At 41.0% G+C, this 18,703-nt stretch overlaps 1 protein-coding gene across 3 annotated transcripts in view; it reads right to left on the minus strand.

Annotated features, from left to right (window-relative positions):
- Positions 1 to 2,271: 2,271 nt before the first annotated feature.
- EGFL6 (EGF like domain multiple 6) overlaps positions 2,272 to 18,703 on the minus strand; it is a 45,744-nt gene continuing 29,312 nt past the window's right edge. For 2 of the 3 annotated variants that reach the window (XM_040533528.1, XM_040533511.1), the window contains 4 exons: positions 9,183 to 9,263; positions 7,073 to 7,159; positions 4,108 to 4,373; positions 2,272 to 2,915 (listed from right to left, as the gene is read on the minus strand). In XM_040533528.1, the coding sequence (XP_040389462.1) occupies positions 2,820 to 2,915; positions 4,108 to 4,373; positions 7,073 to 7,159; positions 9,183 to 9,263 (530 nt within the window). In that variant the 3' untranslated portion in view covers positions 2,272 to 2,819. Of the gene's footprint in view, positions 2,916 to 4,107; positions 4,374 to 7,072; positions 7,160 to 9,182; positions 9,264 to 12,726; positions 13,205 to 18,703 lie in introns of those variants that run through there. The other variant, XM_040533519.1, reaches the window with a different exon arrangement.

The following is an 18,703-nucleotide window of genomic DNA, read 5'->3' on the forward strand; positions in this document are numbered from 1 at the left end:
TGTGGCAAGACTCAGAGGTGGGCAGTGTGCTGCAGGGGTGGCCTCTGTGAGCAGAGCCCAGCAGCTGCCCTGTGTCAGATCAGAGCCAGCTCCAGCCGGCTCCAAAAGGGACCTGCTGCTGGCCAGAGTCAGGGAGAGACACTGGGTGGGCCTCTGGGAGAGCAGACTGAAGGAAGGGGAAAAAAAAAAAAAAAAAGTGAGGAGTGAGAAGCAGCCCTGCAGACCCCAAGGTCGGTGCAGGAGGGCAGAAGGTGCTCCAGGCACGCAGCAGCAGTTCCCCTGCAGCACATGGTGTACCATGGTGGAGCACATCTCCATGCTGCAGCCTGTGGAGAGGAGCCCACACAGGAGCCCCCCATGGGGGACCCGTGCTGGAACAGTTTGCTCCTGGGGGATGGACCCCGTGGTATGGAGCCATGTGGGAGCAGGTCTTGAAGAGCTGCTGCCTGTGGGCAGCCCCCGCAGGCTCAGTTTGGGCAGGACGGCATCCCGTGGGAGGGACCCCACGTGGAGCAGGGGCAGAGAGGGACCGTGAAGGAGCGGCGGAGATGAAGTGTCAGGGACTGACCGCAGCCCCCATTCCCCGTTCCCCTGCGCCACTCGGGGGGAGGAGGTGGAAGAAGGTGGATGGGGGAAGATGTCTCTAGTTTGCTTTCAGTTCTCATCGCTCTTGTCTGTTATCAATAGGCAATTATATTAATCTCCTTATGCAGAGTCTGTTCTGCTTGTGACAATAATTGGTGAGGGATCTCCCTGTCCTCATCTCAACCCTTGAGCCCTTTTCATCTTATTTTCTCTCCCTGTCCCTTTGAGGAGGGGGAGTGAGAGAGCGATTGTGGAGCTCAGCTCCCCAGCAGGGTGAAACCACCACAGTAGTTCAGCTTCAGACAGTCAGACCCCAGTCTAGGAAATAAATGCTCGTTTCACTCAAGCCTAATTTTGTGCCTCACTCTGACCAGGTTCTCCTGGTATTCTGAGATCACGGTGAGCATTCAATCCATTATTGAGGGAAGCTTCTCCTTGCTTTGAAAATCCCAGTGTCTTTGCCCTGAGATTGAAGAGAGTTTGCTTTTCTCAAATCCCTATTTCATAATTTATTCAGCACATCCAAAGACACCGGTGAAGAAATTGATACATCAAAGCTGACATACACGTAAGTTCTCAGAGCATCTGTTTCATAAAACAGCATTTCTTAAAAAGATTAAGTATTTCCAAACTATATAGCTTTTGTAGATTTTCTTGACATTTCCAATCTTGCTTACACTTTTCTCAGTTGTGTGCAAAATACAAAAAGATTGTGTTATAACAAGAAATGTTTCAAGCATCCCTGACTTGCTTCATAGGTGCAATACAAGGTGTTTGAGCATCTGGATTTACTTGTTTTTTGTTAAAAAAAAATACGTTTGTGTAGGCTGAATTTTTTCAGGTTCTCCAGTGTTTCTCTCCAAAAGTCTATTCAATTGTTTTGGATATCCCCTTCTTCATAAAAGAAGTGAAATAAAGAGCATCACTAATAATAAACAGTGAGGAGTCAGCCTAGAAGAAGATATGCAGAGCTAACCAAGTGGAAAATCATACACATTTAGCTGAACATTGCCTGAACTGGAGCTTCTCCATGAGCATCTCTGTTTACTTGGGATGTGGACTGTTGGGTATTTTCAAAAGAGATCACAAAAGAGAAGATGGTCTCTCGCCCCACAGTCTAGTCATTTAGCTTCTTTTCATAAAAGGTGGAACCTGGATTCCAGACCCTCTTAAGCATGTAGGCACGTGCCTATGTGTGCATATGCGTGTGTGGCAGGAGGGGCAAGATATCAGCTCCTGCTTTGTGGGAGAAGATTCTGCTTACCTCCCCATTCCTGGGGATGGTGGGTAGTCTCCATCCATTTAGCTGAAGTTCGAAGAACATGACACATGAAGAACTTGTGACAAAGATATATGTGTGTGTGTGTGTGTGTACTGGTTATGTAAGAAGGAGCTTTATTGTGAGGCCACTAAGCCATCCTGTCTACTGGAAAATGAAGACAGCTGTTTCATGCCTTTGTGGGGTAAAGGAGGTCTGCAATCCAGCAGGAACCAGTTTGCTCCTGAAGGTCGGTACATAATACGAGGTTTCTTAAGTATAATGGGTCATTCTTTTTGTTGTTGTTTTTCCAGTGGCAGTCGGTAACATTGCCTGTATGTGATGAACATTACATGCTTATAACAATGTAAAAGGATCATTTCTAAACAGTGATTTGTGTGACTCGAAGACACTGATGACAAACAAGGTATCTTGCATACTTTATTAGCAATGAAAACGTTCCTCAAAGACATGATTCCACTTAAAATTCAGCTCCGTCAAGACAGAAAAAAGCTTCTCTCTTTCCTCTTACCTGTTGAATAAATTTAATATCTTCACACTAACTAGGAAGTTAAAATTACATCACCAGAAGTAGTAATATCCTCTTAAATACTGCTTTATGTTCTTGTGAAGTAGAAGAAAGCAATAGAAGACTTAAGAATAGCCTTGAAAAGAGGTTTAAGGAATGAAAGCATATAGAATTTGTAATAAAGCTAGACAAACGTTTTAATACTTTAGAAACCCTGACCTTGAATGCTAAAATACAGTAGTGCTACACTCAAACCATGTATTAGAATAACTCATTAAAAAGTGTTCTCTGCATGTTGCACGTCAGTTATTGTTTGCATTGCTGCATTAAGTTCAAGGCACAGTTTTTATATTTTCATTTCCTTGTAATGAAAATTATAAAAAATAAACTACTAGTAACGTAAATATTTAAAATAGGATTAAATCCAGTATATTCAAATATCCATTATCAGGTCTCTTCTCGGCACAGACCAGAAACTAGTATAACATTGTCCACTCCAATTTCTCCAGTTTTGCCTTTCCCACGTTCTGATTCAAAAGTGATCTGTCATAAGAAAAGAGATGTATTAACAGTGAAAATGTAGTTTATCCAACCATTTAGCAACTTTTAAAGGTAATTAGTTACAACGCTATATTTGAGGAATGTTTTATTACAATACAGGAAAGACTTAATGACTCAAATCCTTGCAGCTTTTAGAATTTGTGAGTATTATTTGAACTAGGCTGATAATCCTCTGCACAGATTTACAGCACCAAATGGATTCATTTAATAAGATTACTTATTTTCATTGTACAAAGACAATGCAAATTGAGTGAAATCCTATTATAGTAATGTAACACTATCACAGTATGTGATGTTAGTTCCCTCCTTTTCTTGCAGATATTACAATTATTCATTTTCCATCTCTCTGGATATATATCCGGTAAATACATATGTATCTAACAACTACATACAAAGTGGGCTACTAGTTACAGTAATATATACACACACATATATAGTAGGTTGATTTTATGAATAGGATGTCCATGTTTTATTTTTTATAGTCTGATTCTTATTTATGTAAGGGCTCTTCTACGTCTTTCTAGTAGTACAAAGAACCTTGAAAAGGTCTAGCATTTCCTGTATGCTCACAGTATTCAATTCTGCCATATAACCCTTTACACAGCATTGAAAACGTTCAGTCACATAAATTACAATCAGGCTCTAAAATTTCAAGGAGAAACTTGCTGAAGCCCTGATTGAGCTAGTTTTCAGATATACATCAAGGCACAGTGCTCCCTGCTGGCTAGCGTGTCCTACTCCTAGGGTGATTGTCTGCTCTTGGTAATAAATGATGTCTCTTTTTGAACTACTGGTCTGGATAATGTGGTTTGAGAGCATCCTTTTCTATGAAATGGGGATATTTTTCATTTTTCCAGGGATATATGTGTGCCTTCTGTTGCACTAGATATTAAATGGATTTTGACTGTTTGTGATAATTTGTGATCTGATGTAGTTTTTACAAAATGACAGAATTATTGGCATTAGCGTTCTAACCAACTGGGCAATTCAGTTATGAAATTACAACCAGATAATAACTTTTCTGCCTCCTAAAATCTGTGTTCCTGTTTCCCATTCCACATAAGCCTTTCAACTGCCAGTATGTGATGCCTATAAAACAGCTGGCACAACATTTCAGGATTGGGAAATTAGCTGTTGGTTATGGTAGTTGGCTTATGAACTGTGTTGTACTTACAGTGTTGGTTGTTTCAGCCCCCTGAAATATTTCTACTTTTCCAGTTCTCCACCTTTCATCTTTCCCTTTGTTCTCCTCCCAGACAGGAGCAGTTTTTTTGTTGGCGAGGAACACTCGAAGTTTCCCCACTCTCTCGCCAGCAAGTCGATAACTGAAAATCAAGCAGTAGCTGCTCTTTGGTTTGAGGTCATTGAGGAGAAGTTTTAGACGTCCTGTATCTTTCTTGTGGCCCACAAAGGCTGGAACTGCCATGTAGTACCCATCACCTCGTAACGAAAAAAAGGAAAATACATCTTTAATAGACTCAAGCTATTTATTAGCAAATTGAGTAAAATTTTGCTAAGAAAATAAGTAGAAGCTGTGTTACTTGAATAATTTAAAATCAGACTGGAGAAAAGCAGCAGGGATTATACTTTACAAGGAATCAGCTTGCACTGTTGGAAGTCAGATCGGTTTACAAAGGAGATGAGTTCATATTTCACTGGCAATTACAGTCATTCTTCCTTGCATTGCAATTGTCTGTATCTTTCAAAGGCAAAATCAACTCAGTTTTTTCAAATGCAATAGCTTGAAACATGCTGCTGTCCCTCTGTGGTCAGATCATTTCCAGTACTTGAGCTATCTCAAAACTCTCCCCACTGTCCTCTGCAGTGATGACAAACTCATAAAGGAACTGACAGCTTATTCCACAAATCCTGTAGGACCGATGGAATGAATGAGACACACAAAGAGAGAAAGGGATAAAACATCTGGGCCCATAAATGAAGTCATAATCAGCAGATCTACATTTGGGAAAATGGGTTAAGGTCAGGGTAAAGTCTTCCTGGAAGTGGCAGGATAGAGAAAGGAGCTGGGGAAAAGGAAATACAAGGAGCAGGAGAGGAAGGATTAGCAAGGAAAGACTGGGATGGAAAGACTGCGAGGGAAGAGACAGAGAATGTGTATGTTGGAATTGGAGCAAGTGGTCCACAGAATCCACTGGTTCCCACTGTAACACCTGCAACATTTCATGGGTCACAGGGGAAGATCACAGAATTATAGAATCACTGAATGGTTTGGGTTGGAAGGGACCTTAAGGATCATCTAGTACAACCCCCTGCCATGGGCAGGGACACCTCCCACCAGACCAGGTTGCTCAAAGCTCCATCCATCCAACCTGGCCTTGAACACCTCCAGGGATGGGGCATCCACAGCTTCTCTGGGCAACCCGTTCCAGGGCCTCATTGCTCTCATCATGAAAAACGTCTTATATCCAACCTAAATCTACCCTCTTTCAGTTTTAAACCATTATCCCTTGTTCTGCCACTACAGGCTCTGGTAAAAACTCTTTCTTTGTCTTTCTTATAAGCCCTCTTTATTTATTGAAAGACCACAGTGAAACCTCTTCACAGCCTCTCTTCTCCAGGCTGAACAACCACAACTCTCTCACCCTTTCTTCATACAAGAAGTGCTCCAGCCCTCTGATCATCCTTGTGGCCCTCCTCTGGATTTGCTCTAGCAGGTCCATGTCCTTTTTATGTTGGGGGCCCCAGAAGAGTTAAACGCAGCACTCCAGGTGGGGTCTTGCAAGAGCAGAGCAGAGGGGAGAATCACCTCCCTTGGCCTGCTGGCCACACTTCTTTTGGTGCAGCCCAGGATACAGTTGGCTTTCTGAGTTGCAAGAACACATTGACAGCTCATGTTGAGTTTTTCATCCACCACTATCCCCAAGTTCTTCTCATCAGGGCTACTCTCAATTCACTCATCACCCAGTCTGTATTGGTATTGGATATTGCCCTAACCCAGGCGCACTTGATCTTGTTGAGCTTCATGAAGTTCACATGGGTGCAATCCTCAAGTCTGTAAAGGTCTCTCTGGATGACATTCCTTCCATTTAGTATATCAACTGCAGCCCTCAGCTTGGTGTCATCTGGGAACTTGCTGAGGGAGCACTCAATGCCACTATCTCTATCATTGACAAAGATATTAAATAGTATTGGTCCCAGCATGGACCCTTGAGGAAAAGGAAAGAAGAGGAGGGGAGGGGAGGGGAGGGGAGGAGAAAACCCAATAACAACAAAAAGAATAATCAAAACAACTGATGCACAATGCAATGGCTCACCACCAGCTGACTGATGCCCAGCCAGTCCCTGAGCAATGGCAGCACCACCTGGACAACTCCCCTCAGCTTTAATTGTTCGGCACGATGCCATATGGGATGGGATATCACTTTGGCCAGTTTGTGTCAGCTGTTCTGTCCCCTCTCAGCTTCTTGTGCCCAGCTGGGCACCCCCAGCCTCCTTGCTGGCAGGGCTGCCTGAGAAGCTGAACAGTCCTTGACTTGGTTTAAGCACTGCTCTGCAACAGCTAAAACACCACTGTGTTATCAGCATTATTCTCACCTAAGTCCAAAACACAGCACCATACCAGCTACTATGAAGAAAAGGTATTCTATCCTGGATGAAACCAGCACATCGGGTATCAGTTTTTCTTAAGTAGCACCCTGCCCTTGCTTCATTCTAAGGAATGCCTTCACTATTTTGTCTTGTGGAGTTTGAGATTTCTGAGCAGTTATCACAGTGCTATTTCTAAGCCGTGTGAGTGGCAACACTGCCACATCAATCTAAATGGCAAATGTGTAGTTAAAGGTCCTACCAGCCTTGGAGAGACACAACATGCAGCTAATATGGCTCCCATTGTTTTGTACCTTGCAGCTCCTAACGGTTGTTATTTTCTAACCCCTTTTTTCTCATCTTTCGATTCCCTTGTGTTGAAATTGCTAAGTATCAATTGCCACTGGATATTTCAAAGAAGCAGCTTCCACTCCCAGCCTTCTCTGCTGCCTCTTTTTATGATTATTTCTTTACAAAGAAAACCCACTGATAGGAAAATTAATTCTCTGTTTTATTTTCTCCGTCATCCCCCTTTTTTTGGAGGGGGTGAGACACCAAATCAAAGCATGGCTAGGGGGAAGACATTTAAATACCTCTATCTCGATCAGCAGGATTCCAGTCAAAGTCATCATTAGTATCTTGTTTCCAGTCGCAGACCCCTCGACTGAAGCTGCAATCAACTGGAAAAAAAAATAAATTGGCAATGGAGACACAGAGATAAGTGCAGCGTTATAAGTACTGATAAAAACGATTTGCTTTTTATTCACCTAGTTATGAGTGTATAGGTCATTCTAAAATTATGTGCAATCTGAGTTCAGATAGTTTTGACCTAGATTAAATAGCAAAAAAAGCACAACACTAGAATTTATGTAGTAATTCTTTCCTTAATTCACAGAAATACCTATTGTGACTTTTTACTGCCAAATTTCCATGTGCACATGATTTTATGTGCTGTGAGTTTTGTATACTGAATGCCTGCTGATTGCCAGGTGTAGTTTGAGATGTCAGTTTTGAACTCTAACATCATAAGTAGTTTAGGATCTGCCAACTTGCAAGCTTTACTCTCTCCATATGTGACACTGCTGTAGTTGTAATCAGCTGAGATGCACGAGCTCCAGTTCATTCCATTGAAAGCGAGAAGCTGTCTTCCCATGAGAGGAATCCTTTACTTCAGCACTCAATTTATATTATACAGAGCTGGAAGTAGCCCAAATCAGTTGATCTTTAGAGCACGCTGCAAAAAATGTATCATCCAGAGCACAGCACAGCCTTTGTGACTGTGCAGATGAAAAGCATCATATATAAAGAAACAAACACTGTGAAATGCCAGCATGACAGATCAGATTAAGAACAGTATGTCAGTCATCTAAATTTCCTTAGAAAGAGGGATCCTTCTTGTTCTTTTCATGCATTTTATCATGAGACAGAGAAGTGCAGGACATGACATTTGGAGAGTATTACTGTATAAATTTAAGTCTTGTTTCCAAAAGCACTACTTTCTGACTTCAAAAACAAAATAAAACAAACAAACAACAAAAACTATCTCACACTAAATGTCTGCCAGCATGTTTGCCTTTTTAAATTTTTTTAAAGATCTGGAATCATATCTCCATTGTTTTTTTGTGAAATCCACCTCGTCCTAAAATGAATCTCAGCTACAGTGAATCCCAACATTTCAGCCCCTGCACACTTAGCTCATGACTCCACAGAAGGTCGCTGCCCTGTAAATGCATTAGCTCGATATGATCTCTTAGTTCCCTCTCTTGGATTCTGCTTTTTTTTTTCCTGGCTCTCGTTATCAGGTCCTTATTGTCAGCTTCATCATTTTGTCCAAAGCCTGTTTTTAGCTTCTTGCTAGCTCCACTTACCTCAGAAAGGCTGCACAACTTAAAATCAAGTCACTGCATCACAGAGGAACTGTTTCCCACCAGGAACGAGGGTGAGAGTGCTCTCTGATCTGCTTGTATGCTCTGCTTTGACCTGAGATACTCTGCAATCTGTTATAGTTACCAGAAGGCAGTGCAGTCTTATGCTAGCAAATGTGTGAAGTAGTTTCCTAGGGCATGGCAGAAATTTAAATTGTGTACATAAATTGGCAGGTCTTGGGCCTTGTATGTTCCACTGAATGATTTTACAATTATTTTTTTTTTTAATGTGAAAAGGAGTATCATCTTACTCTGATACCCACAAGACTTACTGATGAACTGGGAGCTATCATGAATTTATTTAGGCTATTTAAGATTTAGGGTAAATACTTATTCAGTCTTGTTCAGGGGACACTCATTCCTGTTGATTACAAGACACACAAAAAAAGAAAATAGCTGAAGGACTTTGGGATATGGTTGTGTGCTATGCAACACTCCTTTAACATGGCTGCATTTTGTAAGTAACCAAAATTACCTTATTTTTTCATGAATCTGAAATAAATAAGTAAAATTCAATTGCAAGTCACTTTTCCATGTTGGAGGACATTCTATACATGTCTTATCAACAGTTAAAGATGTTTTGAAAAGGACACAAAACCATATTGGAACTGGCAGAATGGTTTCACCAGATATTCACCAGATATTGTCTCTAAATGCTCATTAAGCTTTTGTTTTATGTAAAGACTTTTAAAGAGGTTCTGAGGCTTAGGTGATACAGATTGTCATGAAAACACACAATATGCAGGAAAATAAATATTACAGAATAAAAATAAAGTACCTTCTTGCTCTGGTCTCGAAACTGGAACGTTTCTCTGTGCCAGGAGAGGGCCAAAGGCAGCTGCTTCTTTACCCTGGGGAACTGGTGAAAACAATTCATCAAGTGCTGAATCATAACAGGAACAGGAAATGGAACTTTATTCCTTTATACCAGTTGCCATAGTTTATTTATATAATTCAATGTATGTGTTTTTCACTCCACCACCGAAATAACATTTCTAACCCCAGTTAGATACTAACTCTGAATATTAAAATGTTGTTTAAATTGCTAATTTCCACATCACTGTGCCTTTTAAAATGTGGGCAATGGAGTTGCAAGGTTTGCAAGGTCAAATATCTTTGCACATGATCTTTCTTTGGCATGATGATCTGCTTTCTTGCTGCAAAATTTCAAGCATTGATTGCCGTAGATGAACACCATGAGATAGCAAAGACAATGACTGAATGGCTTGGCAGCAGTTTGGAAATAGGAACCTCAAAAAAATGGGTAATGTGAGAGACTTCGTAAAAGCCATAAACTTTAGGAGACCAAAGGCCCACAGCTGTGCGTTCAGGTGGGTGGTATCTGTGCTGCTGTAACGTGATCTCTAGGAGATGATTTTTCCAAAGCTGTGCTCTCTCCTGGGGCACATGTTCTCCTGCAGGCCTCATCAGCTCCACTGGCTGTTGGGAAGGAAAGGTGCAGCGACTGCCCTGTGTCTTCCTCACCCTCCCTGCATCAGCTGGCAAGCACAGCCTGATGTTTTGATCATCAGACGTGGCAGAAAACCCTGAGCAAGCTCTTTTGTAAAAACTGATTGACTTGTTCTATGCCAAACTGGAAGAGTTGGTACAGCAGCAGTAAATGAACATTAGGTGCCTCCTCTACAATATCAGACTAAAGGAGGTACTGCAAGAAATAAAATAAAAATCAGCCACAGCCTGAGAGACAAATGCAAAAGCTCTCACATCTGTTGAGCTACAAAGGTACAAGAAGCTTGCAAACTCTTATTTTCCATGGATTGTCAGCCTGAGGCCTAAGTATTTTTGAAGTTCTGTGGTTAAGCTTCTTTTGTATTATTTTAAGTGGTGACAGGAGAAGTGTACACACTAAAAAAAATGATGACCTCAACTTCTCTGTGTGGTGCCTGCGTAAGTAACTAATCACACAAGGCAATGGGAAGACCTGCTTTCACTGGCAGAGGACTCCATCCATTGGAAACACACATGCAGATGATACCTGTGATATATACATACATACTTAGGAATACAAGAAGACTCATAGAATCATAGAATCATTAAGGTTGGAAAAGACCTTCAAGATCATCTGGTCCAACCATCCCCCTACCACCAATGTCACCCACTGAACCATGTCCCTGAGCACCAGGTCCAACCTTGAACACCCCCACGGACGGTGACGCCACCACCTCCCTGGGCAACCCGTTCCAATGCCTGACTGCTCTTTCTGAGAAGAAATGTCTCCTAATTTCCAACCTAAACCTCCTCTGGCTCAACTTGAGGCCAAGGAAGGATGGGAAGGGTAAGGAGGGAGGAGGGAAGGATGATCCTTTGGATTACTGCTTACAAAAGGTGCTAGTGGAAAGCCTGACATAAGAAGTTCACTTTTTCAGCCATACCACATGGGAAGCAGCACTAAGAAAAGCTCACGCTTCCTCAACGGTGCCAGCTGATTGGAGCTATGGAAATGGACATTGGTTTCTCTACTCAGCACTATATTAGTCATGCTACTAGAAAGCTGCCAACTGTTTCAAAAGTCATGACTTCATATACACACACATTTGTTCAACTGGGAGTTTGTTCCAGTGAGTTCCACTTATCTAGGGCTTCCCAACAAAATACTCCAACATATTTAAAGTCATAAGCACATGCTCAAGTTTAAGCATATGCTTACAAACCCTTCAAACCAGAGCCTCCAAGTGCCATAGAATATACCATTTCTTAACCTTTCTTCTCCTTCAAAAGTGTAAAAAAGTGTTCTGTTTGTACACCAGGGAAAACACACAGCAATGACGAGGCCCTGGAGGCAGTTCCAGAGGGACTGAATTGAGCCAAGAAAGGAGACTCCTGCAATCTTATGAGCTTTCTGATGAATTGCCAGGAGCGTGTCCCCTCTTGTTGCCCTTGCAGCCTTCTCCTCACCTGGACCACTACTTAAATCACCTAGATAATATTCTTACTTAAGGCGAAGATTAATATATCTTTCTCCAAATTAATATATGTCTACATATACAGATTTAGGAACATGCGCAAAGTGCTTCGGTGTTAAGTTTACTGTCATGCCATAAACTTGGCCTCCTGCTTTGTGAAAGAGGCGCAGGCTGTGAAAACCCTTGCCAAAATGAAGAAAGTTATTAAAATATGAACAGCTCTGGAAAGACTAGAGCAATTTAACAGAAGATAGCAGCTGCCAGAATGATTTATTTACAAAGTTATTGAATTACACTTGAATTCACTTGAGGGATATACATGCAGGTGTACCTGTGTGCAGCAAATGCTTCCAGTGAAGAACTGTCATGTACATAAAAAGAGTAAAATTTTATATCCAAATCTATTTTTGCTTTCAGTGTCAGGCATTACAGTCAGGTTCTCCACTTACTGGAAGATATCACCAGCGAGTTAGGAGAAACAGTATGCTTCAGCTTACAGAGACGTTTTCAAGAAGCCTAACTTCTTGGAAGGTGCCTACGTTTGACATTGGACCATCATGGGACATAACCAGAATCCAAGGTCTGTCCCTCCTAAGTACTAGCCAGGAGTTAGGTTTTCACTTTTCAGCTCTTCTGCAGTCCACTGGTGCTTGCAGAAATGCAGGCCTTCCAGAGAGTCCTTGTCTCTTGTTCCACAAGAATACACTCCGACCAACAAAAGCTCACTTAAGTCTCACTTCAGGTGCAGCAGAGTCCCCCCTTTCTTTCTGTACTGCTGGTATCCCCCACCAATGTATCTGCAGCAAAAGCTATCATATTATCTCCAGTTACATATAAACCCCTTTGCACCAGGGTGCTACACATTCTTAAGTGCTACTGCCATCACTATACTCTTACGAGTTACGATGGATTAATCTTATGAGCAGGAATTAATGGCAGAGAGAATTAATGCCCAGGTCCTCAGGGATATCTATGTAACCAACTACCACCAATTTCCATAGGAGCTGTGTCTCTGAGTGCCTGACGAGCTGGGCATAAGTAAATTGGTGATGTTCCATTCCTGAGAGCAGTCAGCTTATTGCTGACACAGTCTCCCGGGACTGCAAGAAAGTCAGTGTTGCTGTCTGTGACATATGTCTGAGTAACACCCCTGCTCTGAGGAAAAGTAATCTCTCAGTTTGAGTCACATGAGGTGCAGCTTGTCAATTGTATTGGCTGCAGGAACTGTGCCTAGGAAAGAGACTTTCTGCAAAATGCAACAGTCCCAGCTAGATCAGATGGTTGAAACAATCCTGAGAAACATACTTGCATAAAAATAATAGGACTCACATAAACCGACTCTGAAATAACCGATGACATGACTGCAGTCATGGGGACGCTTCTTAGGAATACCTTCAGAAAATACTTGAGAAAGTCCTGCTAAAAAGAAGCATTCAGACATTGCCCTAATATAAACATGCCTAAATAGAGTGCCATGAAGGGGATTTAGAAACAAATTTAGAAATGAAACTTGGTTAAAAGAAGTTCAGAATTCAACCCTAAAAACAACAGGCTTCCAGGGAGAGCTGCACATAATGAAACAGATCAGGTTTTGAGAACCACCTTCTAGACGTTCCCCCTGTTAGGGGAACTTTGGGTAGCTAAGTAAAGAAAGGTGACAGACCACCACTACAAGGTGTTGCAAAAGAGCTAGTTAGGTTCACACTTATCCTTTCGCACAGCAGTGTCCTCCTAGACGTGCAGGCAGACAGCAGTTCCCTTTGCTTGTTGAACAGGTTTGTTATCACTGACCTACCAGTTGCACCAACTCTGACTACATGACTTCTTGTTTGGAGCTGCCTTGTGCTCGGATTGCTTGGAATGAGCTCAGGTCCACCTGCAAAGTATCATGTAGACAGACCTTCAAGTCAGTCTACAAGTCAAATAAAGGATAATGAGATCACAAAAGCAACAGGAAGTCTTCAGGAGCACATCTGGAAATGCACTGCTTGGATAAGCTGCAATTTTAAAAGGCCCAAAGTGAAAACAAAACCCAAAAAACCCCAAACCCAATGAGCAGAAGTTCAGTACAATAGCTGTGCAGCACTGGTTCAGGGGCATGCTTCAGAAACAGAACACCACTGCTAAGTGGCTCTGGTACTAAAGGACAGATTTTCCTTTATGTGCACTTGGCTTCACCTCTCTGCTTTGCCAACAACTGTATATAAGATTACTTACAGTACATTTAATACTCCTGGAAATAATATTTTGTCTGAAAAAATATGGTTTGGTTTATAGCTTGAAAATTATTTTCTTTTTGTCTGCAGTAACGCATGTGCTATCCTTAAAGCTTTATTTTTCTTTTCCCTGTTAATGGGTCTATATTTCTTATAAATCACCCATAGCATCCTGAGGCGACAATACTGGAAGAACAGACATACAGCAGGAATACAGGCACCCAAATATTTAAAGAAGCTAGTTGTGGGGAGTGTGGTACATTTTTGTTTCTTGCTATGGCTGTTTTTTCCATCCCCTGGAAAATGCCTATGTCTGTTTTTGCCTAGGTAGTCTAGTTAGTCTAAATGTAAAGATAACACACAAAATCTGGGAGAAATAACTCACTGTTAGTAATTCTAACATACACAGTCCCAAAGTGTTTACAACTGTGGCATGTGGGAACTCACACAACAATGGTTCTTGTTGTCTATCTATCACTGCTCTCTGATGTTCGAAGCTCGTTAAAAGACAAGACAAAACAACACAAAACAAAAACAACCAGAAGACCAGAGTGGGCACTATAAAAAAGTCAAACAATATAATAGGTAGTAAAATGAAGACTAGCTTCCTTTACATTCAGTATATCATTATTTGCTTGCACAGTGGTGTAGAAAAGAATGAGTTTAACAGCCAACGTCCTGATTAACTGGGAGAGGTATCTTGTTCATAATTAAAAGCCTAGAATCCATAAGATAAGCAGCCCATTTATATTATTGCCAAATGAACCAGAAGGCAAAAACCTCCTTATCATTCTTGGTGCTATCAAAGGAAGAAGCTTGGTAATTAACACAGTTGGCTAGATTATATGCTTGTGTTTTACAAATATTAACATATTAACTCTCATATGACTCTTAGGGAGCCCAGGAAGTTGTTTTGTTCGCTAGGTGTGCACACTCAGAGTATGACATCAGGGATTTGACATTTCAATGTCCATTGTGTTTTATATCACTGTTTAAAAGCAGTTCCTACTGAGTTAATAACTGTAGCTGTGGGTGTTTATCACTTTGGGAAATCAGACCTTAGGATCTCATCTCACATAGAAAATAAGGAACACACACTACTCAGAACACGAAACGACAACCTTTTTTTCCCCTTCCCTGCAGCCCCTGGCTTATTTTTTATGCATCTGCAACTTTTGTAATCAATAGGACAGTGCTGTTTATTGAACTACTCCTTGCACAGCAAGACAGATCCCTCCTTCACACTGAACAAGGTAAAGATCCCACAGAAAACACACATTTAAAGTCATTAAAAACTGTATCAAAAGGTATAAAAATGTAAGAAGAAAAAAAAGTTTTCACAGATAACCGTAATTTCGACATTTCTTAAATGTTGAGTGCTTTATTCTGCTATCTTAAACTACTGGATTTTTAAAAAACTGAGTGGAAGTTTTCATAGACATCCTGCATTTTGATACTTGGCCTGTTTTAATAATTTAAATCCTCATATAATAATTTCTTTTTTTTTTTTTCTTTCCCTACAGCATTTTCCTATGGCTCCCCATATATTTAAGATGTAGTAAAGTTACCATGGTAAAATAATGCACAAATTTAAAAATAATAATTAGGACCTCTGGAAAGTGTGAACTATCCATTTTTCCTAATTAACTCCCCTTCCTGGAAGACAAACAATACCATTTTTAATAATACAAAAGGCAGATGCAATGTGGATACTTCAGGGGATTGTACAGAGGAACTTAATGTGGTAGTAAAGGAATCACTGGTGAATACACATCAGCACAGGAGGAAAAAAAAAAGGATGTGTAAAATTAGTAGCTGTAAATTTGAGATAATCCTGTACTCCAAAGGGTCATTCAATACCATTAAAAATGAAGTGATTTTAAAGATGGAATCAATTAAACCCATGAACTGTCTAAATTTTAGTACATTAACAAGGATCAAGAATGGCATATGGCAATTTAAAAGGAAAGGAAACACAATTAATACATGCAACCCAACCTGAAAGAAAAATGCAAATGGCATGACACCTTAGGTCCTATACAAAGTTGGGATCAAAACAGAAAGCCATAAATAAAACAAAGTTCACATACTTAATGAAACTTCATCTTGGCCATAGTAGTTTCCCTGTATAAAGAAGCACACAAATATTCTGTCAGCTCCCCCTGGCAAAGTAAAATCCCACCGGCATGTTCAGCATATAAATCCCTTATATTACTAATTTAAAATTCCAGTCAAATATGACAAGAACAAAGAGAGTAGGGGAAAAATGCAGATAAATCACAATACTTTAATATTTTCAAGCAATAATAGTCATAGTCACTGCTGTCAGTTGTAGAGGCAATTTCATAGAGATTTGTAGCCACAGATAGCTGTTGCTTAGCCCAGGCATATGGTGTTCAAATGTTCTGGCTTGGTTGAGAAAGTCCTTGAAAATGAACCTCACTAAACTTCATTACAAAAATCTCTTGTGTATTATTTTGACTTAGCTTTTGCTGTGGCCAAAGGATTTTCCTGGTGTGCTCTCACTCAAACTGGAAACTTGGAAATGAATCCACTCAAACAACATGGCAATGAGTATTCAACACGAAGGTTACAGGATCTACCCTTTGCAGTTGCATTGGGTCACACAGCCCAGTATAGGTCCCAGTCCCTCAGGTTCCAGTTAATTAGTCAATCATTTTGATTCCTTCCCAGTCGAACCACATCTAGCTGAACATATCTGGTATTACCAGTGCTGGTCAATTTCTACCATTCTCTTTGCATAAGAAAGCTCCCCATCAACTTACCTTCATGAAGAAGATTGAGTACCTGAGAACCTAGCCTTAACACAAGTTGCCATATATATTGCAGCTGGTTTCTGTTCACTTTCTCCCTACTTTCTGCACAAGTATGACCAGCCTTGGGTTAATTATCATGACTGGGAAGAACTGTGTCCTCCTCTAGGCTAGTCTTTTAGTGGAAATGTGTATAAAACAGAATTCTCTAACATTACAAGACTGGTCATCAGAAGACCCGGGTTTTCTTGTGAGAGAATGGAGGCAAGTCACCTAATACTTTTATTTGAGACACTCACATGGCTGTGCCAGTATGGTAAGGCTTATCCAAGGGTAGCTTGCCATCCAGTGAAAACTTCAACCCCAATTTGGCTTCAGCTCCTGCCCCTGCTACTTTTTTCAGGTAAATTATTTATGAAGAGATCCTTAGAAGCTTGGTGGAAAGCTGCATAAGCTTGTCAGGAGAGAAAGGCTGAGTAAGGAGGTAGGCTGGGGTTAGTGCATCTGGTGTAGCTGGCCAGAGGAAGAGTGGTGCTCTTGGCACAGGAACATCAACTTTGGAGTCACGGTGCCAAGAGCTAGAAACCTTTCACAAAAAATGGAGACTGAGCAAAGCCTGGAGGTTAGGACATTCAATGAAAAAAGTAAGGTGGGTGCACAGTCCCAGCTGTCTGTGCAATACACATTTTGAATTAGGGGGTCTCCTGCATGCCAGCTGAGCGTCCTAATTTATCAGTTGGAAACACAAACATACTTCCTCAGGCTGGTATGTGTGTGTGTGTGCGTTTACTTCAGTATTTTGCTGTCCTCTTTTTGTGTTGGCCTGTATACATCTAATTGCCTCTTGCCTCTGACAGTCATAAGGTCAGAGGAGGGCTCTCAGTACGCCAAGGGCCCACCATGAGTGAGCTCTATCTATCTTTTCTCCATTTACTTTAGTAATCCCATCCTGGGCTTTTCTTCTTGTGCATGTAAGGACTTGAGGAGGGAAGTAAGTTCTGAGTATTTTCACCATTTGATCTTGCTAAAAGCTGACATGTAGAAACGTATTTTTGCATGTGGCTACGTGGCAGCTGTTTGGACACTTTGGAAATATTGCTGCTTCCTGATTTGTGACTTTATATGTTTACAGCATTAGAGAAGCATTTAAGTGTCTTCCAGAACAGGAAGGTCTACATAGTGTGCAGCTCTACACACACTAGATAACACTATTTTTGATATTACTTTGAAATGCTAGGTTGAAAGAATAGAACAAGTCATAGAATCATATAGGTTGGAAGGGACATCATTGGGTCACCTAATCTGACCTGCTGATCAGGTGGTTGCTCAAGGCCCAAATCAGTCAAATTATGAGTATCTTTAAAGACGCATATTTCACAACCTGCATGCACACCTGCACCATTTTTTGGCCAACTTCATGGTAAAAAGAAATATTTTCCTTATAACTAATCAGAATTTCTTTTGTTCCAACATGTATCCATTGCCTCTTGTCCTGTTGCTTTATATTTTCAAGATGAAACTTTTCCTTCTCCATAACCTTCCATTCATCTTAAGGCTGAAGAAGCCAGTTGCTCTCCTCCTCTCCTCATATGCTGCATGTTCCAAGTCCCTGACCTTGGTGGAGCACTGCCAGACTAATGCCGGTATGTTCATGTCTTTCTTTTAAAGGGGAGCCCAAAACTGGACACAGCACTTCAGATGTGGTCTCCCGAGTGCCAAAGAGAAGGAAGAACCATTTCTCTTAATCTACTGGTTACCTTGCTAAGGCAGCCCAGGGTGTGGTTGGCCTTCCTGGCCACAAGGGCACCTTGCTGGCTCACGTTCTTCAATTTATCTAACAATACCATCGAGTCCTTTTCTGCAAAGCTTCTTTATAAGCAGGCAGCCCACATCTGTAATGTTGCATGACACTTTTCTTTCCCTTTGCATTTGTTGAACTTCACAATGGCCCTGTCAGCCCATTGCAACAGCCTGTCAGGTCCCTCTGAACAGCAGCGCTGCCCTTTGGCTTATAGGTCACTCTCCCCAGTTTTGTATTGTCAGGAAACTTGAAATATGCCACAAGCAGTCACTGTTGTTAATATTTGCAGAAAGGGAGGAGATTGGTGAACAAACACCTGACTTTACTCCGTTTATCAGCATACTTTGGCATACTCTAGCATACTTTGGGGAAGCAATATTAGGCTATATCCTTAGCCTAAACTGAAACAGACCAATTTCCACTGATTTTTTTTTTATTTTTATTTTTTAAAAAGGCAATTTTATGAGAATAGTGCCTTGGGTAAAGAAGCCTGTATTCTCAAATGTATTTAAATGATTAATCACATTTGTTCTTGGCTTTCCTACAATAGCAGTATTACAGACCATGTTTCTAGAGGACTTTAA

Source organism: Cygnus olor, chromosome 1 (assembly GCF_009769625.2).
Source record: "Cygnus olor isolate bCygOlo1 chromosome 1, bCygOlo1.pri.v2, whole genome shotgun sequence".
Taxonomy (NCBI): domain Eukaryota; kingdom Metazoa; phylum Chordata; class Aves; order Anseriformes; family Anatidae; genus Cygnus; species Cygnus olor.